We start from the raw sequence: 7186 nt of genomic DNA on the forward strand, positions 1-7186 counted from the left end.
TAAACCAGTCTCTCACTCAGATTCTTCCTAACCATAGTCCCACATAACATAACCATGCTTTTTAAAGTGAGATTCCCAGAATTTAATTATGAAATCTGTCTTTTCATTCTTAACCACTGGTCTGACTTTTTAAAGCACCTCAATGAAATTGCATTGATTTGATGATTCATTGTTGACTTTTTTGCTGTAATCCCAAGGAATTCCATTCAAGGGCCAAAGCAGAGGTCTGAGTATAAACCCAAAGCAAAAAGCAAGCCTTATTCCAAGGGAGTAAGTTTCTAAATAAGATGAGAGAAAAGATTGATACAGAGAGAGATGGGCACATGAAAGTTCAAGGAAGTAAGAGTGCCAAACTGTGGATATAACAAGTTGGCCCATTATTTTTAAAGAGATCTCAAATGAATCAAAATCTGTCTCATTCAGTACTGCAATTACAAATCACCAAGGTAATCATGTTTGACAGAATATGATTTTGTACTAATTACTTAAGGACAGTATTTGACACCTGACCACCTGAACTGTGTCAGCAAATCTTTGCATAAGCACATGCCCAAATTCACATTTGTGCATGCAGAACAAGTACTGGAACATATAAATTCCTTTACACTTTCTCCTTGATTTCACAAGAATAATTTTCAAGTGAACAAGAAAGTCCAAGTATCAAGAGGACAAGAAAAAAAAAGACTGATAGGGATTCGGATAGAGTTCAACAATGCATTGATTTATTCTGAATGATTATGGTGTCCCAAGAAAAAGCATTTCCATGATAAAGTTAAATTCTGTAACTCATCAAAAGAAACTTACTTACTTCCTTCCAAGTGAACCCAGTCAAAAGGTTGCTGGGAGCCGCAGAGCAGAAAGGAATAAAACAAGTTTGGCAAGTTAAACTATCAGGTATTTCACATTCTCCTTCAAGGCAATCCTATCACTAAGACCACAGTGATTAAGAAGGGAGGCACATTCCACTTGTCTATTGACTTTCACATTTTTAACCTGCAGGCACTGGAGCATGTCAATGCCCGGCTCCTTGAGCTGTACCCTGATGATGAAGAACGATTTGATATTGTCCTGATGACTAATAACCATGCCCAAGTAGGAGTGAGACTCATAAACAGCATCAATCACTATGGTAAGTAAAATAAATATAACTTTGTAGAACTGCCTGCTGTTACATAATAAAATGAATTAGTTTTATTTTTCTGTTCTGACCTTGGTAAAAGCAGCTTCTTTGATACTGACACCTGTTCCTCAGAGGATGTTACTTAATTTTGAGTGTCAGCATAAGTGAGGTAGTGTTAAACATAATTTGGTCCAAAGCTCTAGATTTAACTTGTCAGGTGTGAATCTTAATTTCTGAGAAGTCTTTAAACTTTTCGCTCTTCAGTATTTACACCCCCTATACATATACCTTCACAGCAGTTATTCTGCTGTCTTGCCTTTTTATGGGTTCCTTTCACATGTTTATAGTGTCAAGGCAGAGTCACACCTTGTTGTGCTGTTCTTACTTTAGGCTTAACAATTGAACGTTTCTGTATGACGGGAGGAAAAAGCCCTATCGGTTACCTGACTGCGTACCTTACGAACTTGTACCTCTCAGCAGACTCTGAAAAAGTGCAAGAAGCTATAGAAGCAGGTTTGAATCGACTTTCTTTTGTTATCTCTTCACTGAACTTGTTAAAAATATATCGTGTGACTTTCACAGAAAGTAGTGCTGCTTCATCAAATACAGAACATGACAACTTTGTATGATGCAAACTTACCACTTAATTTTACTTAATGAAATAAAATCAGGTTATTTCTCTGTATTGTTCTTCTCTGACACTTCAGCCTGCTGGTAATGATGACTTAATCACCCTCTACGTTTGTTACACCTTTCTGTCTTCCATGCTACAAGAGATGAATTCCCATACGTACCTACTCACCTCATTTCAACTTCTGTTTGAACAGAGTCATCTCTGTGATATGACTTATAAAAACCAGCTTCTGATTTGTAAGGAATTAAAAAATATCAAATTGTTTGTTTCAGGGGTCTCCTTGGAATTTTCCGCTTTGTCTCATTTGCAGCATACCTTGGGGACAGTTTTTGTATATTTGTATATGGAAGGGACATGTCTGAGAAGTTATGTCCGTGGAACAGCTTCCATGTGTTTATGTTACAGAACAGCCATTACTAATTAGCTTTAGTGATTGTTTCTGCTCACCATATATAAAGGTCACCTCAAATAAGCTGTTGGAACCGAACTGCTGACAGTTTAATGAATGACTTTGCAGGACATGCTAACTGAGGTTCTCTGATCCATTTTCAGGCATCGCATCAGCTACAATGTTCACTGCCAACAAAGATGTTGCTTACTCGGATACACAGTTGAGGGTGGCATTCGATGGGGATGCGGTTCTCTTTTCTGATGAATCAGAACAGATTGTCAAAGAGCAAGGATTAGATCGGTTTTTTGAACATGAACAGCTGAATGAAAATAAGCCTCTTGCACAGGTTTGTACTTCTTGAATTAGTAAGTTTTCAAAACATTTGTTAATTTTCATTGCTGATGTATTTCTCCAGTTTCTCCAGTTTATATGTATTCTTCTTTGTGGAAGCTGATTGCCCTATTTATTTCCTTTTTCAAGGATAATCTTTAAAATGCTGTCATGGTTTGAGCCCAGAGGGCAACTCAGTGTCATGCAGCTGTTCACTCACCCCTTCCCTGCCCAGTGCTGGGAAGGAGAAGATGAAGCAAAAGGCTTAGGAATCGAGATAAGGACAGAGAGGGGTAGCTCACCTGTTACGGTCACAGGTAAAAGACAGGCTCGTTATGGGAAGAAAAAAGGACATCACTTTAATTCAAAACATTAATGCCAACAACATGTAGCAGACAGAACGGGACAGTGAGAAGTGTCACCATATCTTAAGAACACCTCTCCCCACCCCTCCCTTCTTCCTGGGCTCAGTTTTGTTCCCAATATCTCTCTCTACCTCCACCCACCAGCAGCGCAGGGGCAGGGGATAGGGGGTGCAATCAGTCTGACACTTCTTCCTGCAAAGAGGGGGAAGCACTCTTCTGCATTCTTCCCCCTGCTCCACATGGCGTGCCTCTCACGGGACACAGTCCTCCACAAACTCTCTCTGCCATGAGTCCTCCCCACAGGACACATTCTTCTCGAGATGCTCAGGCATGGGTCACCTCCACATGTTGCAGTCCTTCCCGTGCCAAACTACAACAGTGGGGGCTTCTTTCCAAGAGTTTGGGGGTCCTCCACAGGCCGCAGGCGGATCTCTGCTTCTCTGATGTCCTCCATGGGTGGCGGGGTGGGGTGCACCTCGCCTTCTTCCTCCTCCTTCCTTCCACTGACCCCAGTGTTCACATAGGTGTCCTTTTCATAATGCCTCCTCACAAGTCCCCTCAACACCCTCTCAGGTTCCCCTTCCTAAGTATGTTATTGCAGAGGCACAGCCACCATCACTAATTGGCTCAGCCTTGGCCAGAGGCAGGTCCGACATGGAGCCAGGGGAACTTTCAGAAGCTTCTCACAGGGGGCCACCGCTGTAGCTCCCTCCTCTGCTATCAAAAATCCCACCACACACACCCAGCACAAATGCACATTTGACATAAAAGAGCCCACCATTGCAGTCCTTTCACTATATCTCCTACTTCACTGAGAGAACTACATATATAAGACAGTGTCTTACAGTTGTATTTTAATTGTATCGTTAGAAAAAGGAAAGGCTACTACTGATTTCCTTGACGTTTTTTTTATCAAATTGTGTATGTAATGTTCATTTCAATCACTGGGATATTCTGGTTATAGAAACGGGGTAATATCTGTGCTTATTTCCATGTGGTACTATGCTATTTGTCTAAAACCCACAAATATTTTAACATTAACTTAACCTGAAAGACCAATTCTGCTATTTTTAAAAATTGTATGAATTCAGAATAAGAGATTAATTTCTGAAAGCACTAGACAGTGTAACATATTGTAGTTTAACCCAAACTATCAATTACTTATTTTAATTGGAGTGAATTATAATATTGTCATTAATCTGGAAAGAGTCCAGTGATGTCTATGTAATTAGGTCTCTTACTGTTTTTTGCACAGAAAAAAAATTGCAGCTCATAGTTCATAGTAAAAAGAGTTAAGTGTTTTTAAAGAACATCTTATTAAAGACTACAGTTATAAGTTAAAATTGTAAGACATCTTGTAAGCTTTACTGAGAATCAGTTTCCTACTGATCATACCAGGTAGGTTTATGGTTTCAACTTTTTTCCAGATTGTGAATTCCTAGTGGGGGTGCAGACACATATGGACACATCACAGAGGATTTGATGAGTAGCATGGCATTAGGGAAGGAATCCTATATGTAATTGGCAATCTGGAAGAGAGCAAAAGAATGATTTCAAGAGCTGTGGACAAATGCTAAATATACTTCTGGTATTTCTTATTCAGGGTCCTTTGAAAGGTTTTCTGGAAGACCTAGGGAAACTCCAGAAGAAGTTCTATGCTAAAAACGAACGATTAAATTGTCCCATAAGGACCTTCCTGGTCACAGCCAGAAGTGCAGCCAGCTCTGGAGCCAGAGTGCTGAAGACTCTTCGTAGCTGGGGTCTGGAGATCGATGAGGCACTTTTTCTAGCAGGAGCTCCTAAAGGACCGATCCTGGTGAAAATCCGCCCTCACATTTTCTTTGATGACCAGATGTTTCATATCGAAGGAGCACAGAAATTAGGCACCATAGCTGCGCACGTTCCCTATGGCATTGCTCAGAAATACCACAAATCTGCATGACTGGATGGCACCATTAACGATAAGGTTCTTAACTCAGCCAGCCTCTAATATACCAATAGTTATGTCTGAAAACCTCTACATTTGTATATTGTAAGCACTGTGTTTAAAGATTTTTCTGTCTCTAGAACAGCCTTTAATGGAATTATTTTTAATATAAGTAAGTTTTTAACAGAGTTATTTTAATAGCATTCTTAAGCAGTTTAGATTTTTTTACTGGTCTGAATCTAACATTGTCATTTTGATCTTAGGAAAGTATTTGTACTGTTTTTATATCTTGAGACATATTCCGAGAAACAGAGAGATCAGTTGTATTTTCTCTGAAAAACTGTTGACAGGTTATTTATAACAAAAATCATGCTGCAGTGCTCTAGTCCTTGATGGTTATTTCTGAAGTTACCAAAAGCACAGTTTACATATAAGTGTTTACCTGTTGGTGGTTTGCTTGTTAAATATGTATTCAGTAGATCTGTTATCACAAGGTTTCAGCTTCCAGTGAAATGTTAGCTTATTTGATCTTGTGTTTACAGGATCCCTTTATTTTTTTATATTGTTTTCCTATTCAAATAAAGCTGGCTTTATAGAATGTTGTCATTTTTCTATGACATTTTTCTAGAGGTTTTAGTATAATTTCCTATGCAGAGTCTGTGTAATCAGCATCTCTGTGTCTCTTGCCTCCTCCAGATATTTAGAACCAGAAGTGACCACTCTCAGCCAAATCTGCGAGAGCTAGAGGTCTCAAAGATACATATGTCCCAACAGATTTCGCAGAGCTGGGTAGAAGTCTGAGATACTGTGAGGATCTTGACTGGGACAAAGACTGAAGCTTTAGAGCATACTTTTGTAGCAGCAGAGAATCTACCCTGAAATAATGCTGTTGATGGAACTACTTGTTTCTTAGCTAGATTCACTTAGAATTTACAGCTGTTCTGTGATCTGCGTGAACTCTGGCAACCTCAAATGGGTTTCCAGGGGACAGGTGCCTACTGCAACATGAATCCAAATTTACATCATAGGTCTGTTCTACCTCTTCTGTGCTAAGTTCCTGTATCCCAATGTCATCCATGTATCTAAGTGCCTTACAAATGACACAACTAACATCTGTCAGGTGGTGTTTGTTCTCTTTCTCTCCCTAGTGGAATTAGTGTCCTGTTTTATTTTTATTGTGTATTTTTACCAGACGAGATAAAACAGAAAGAATGTGCTTTGCAGTGGGAGTAGAAGATGGTGAAGGCTTGTGATGATCTGTGGTTCCTGGGGGAATTCACTCCAGAATCTCACATTAGCCTCTGAGAAAGTTTGGTCTCTACAGTTCAGATGAACTGTCCTGTTATTGCAGAAAGCTTCATTACATTAAATGTGGTTTCCCTCCCAGAAATATAGGCAATCTTTTTAATGTTCTGGGTCCAAGCCACAAATTTCTTTGGAAACAAAGGCAAAAGCCTTGATCCTTCATGAAACTTGAATGGAGACCATTAGAAAGGATTTTATATGTTCACACCAGCATGTGTTGTTGATGGGATGCACTGCAGATTTCTGGTGTACTTGGAATTTCATAAGCGCTAAAGGCTTTGTGCCCAAAACGTATCAGTTTCCCAGCCCAGCCAAGAGGTGAGGAAGACATGAATAACTGAGGCCTGGTCATTGTCTGCCAGGATGGGGTAGAGTTACCTCACCAAATGGAGATTATAAAAAATGTTATTAGCAGATGTTTTTATGTGAGAGCTCAGAATCAGCAAAGGAATCCAAAAATATTCCTTAGCTGTGGAATATAAATTGTCTGTGTACCTTCACCACAAAAGCGTAGCTGCAAATTCCAGGAATGCTGGTTTTGCCTTGCTGAAGCAGAACAAGGATCAGCCATTCTTCATCCATGCATTGTGACAGCTATAGAGGTTGGGTGCAGGAAAACATAATGGATGTATGCCATGCACAGATTGCTGGCACTTGACTCTCATTAAGCACTGGCAATTCAGGCTTGATACTGAAAAAGGCTAATGGGATCCTTGATCCCTGTGGGACTCCAGAGGTGAGTGTCTCCTGCCTGACAAGGTAAGCATGTAAATCAGTGAATACATTTGAAACTGAGTCATCTGATCTATTATGTTTACCCTTTTTTCCAATCAACTGTCCACCTACAGAAAAAATGAAACCTACTGGCCAGGACATAGAAGCTTCCAGTTCTTACATCTTTTTTGGTGTGAACACACACATTACTAGAGGACTACCTCTTGCACTGTCATTCCTGACAGCACTAAGGCATGTGTGAAGAGAAAGAAAGAGTTCACATATTAGAGTTACATAGTAGAATTTACATTCTTAGTCACAGAATTCAAATTAACATTAAAATCCAGAAATTGATATTAAAGTCCACAATCATTTCTGTTAGTTAAGTTGAGCAAAATGT

General features: G+C 39.6%; 1 protein-coding gene across 1 annotated transcript; it reads left to right on the forward strand.

The window, feature by feature from the left end:
* Positions 1 to 867: 867 nt before the first annotated feature.
* On the forward strand, positions 868 to 5368 carry LOC113478938 (cytosolic 5'-nucleotidase 1B-like; the record flags this gene model as incomplete). Its single annotated transcript, XM_026846491.1, has 4 exons — positions 868 to 1129; positions 1511 to 1633; positions 2307 to 2491; positions 4444 to 5368. Coding segments are annotated over 4 exons (909 nt in total), but the record flags the coding sequence as incomplete, so codon positions are not given.
* Between the last annotated feature and the right edge of the window lie 1818 nt (positions 5369 to 7186).

The sequence above is a fragment of the Athene cunicularia genome, assembly GCF_003259725.1.
Source record: "Athene cunicularia isolate RWA chromosome 3 unlocalized genomic scaffold, athCun1 chr3_part1, whole genome shotgun sequence".
Classification (NCBI taxonomy): domain Eukaryota; kingdom Metazoa; phylum Chordata; class Aves; order Strigiformes; family Strigidae; genus Athene; species Athene cunicularia.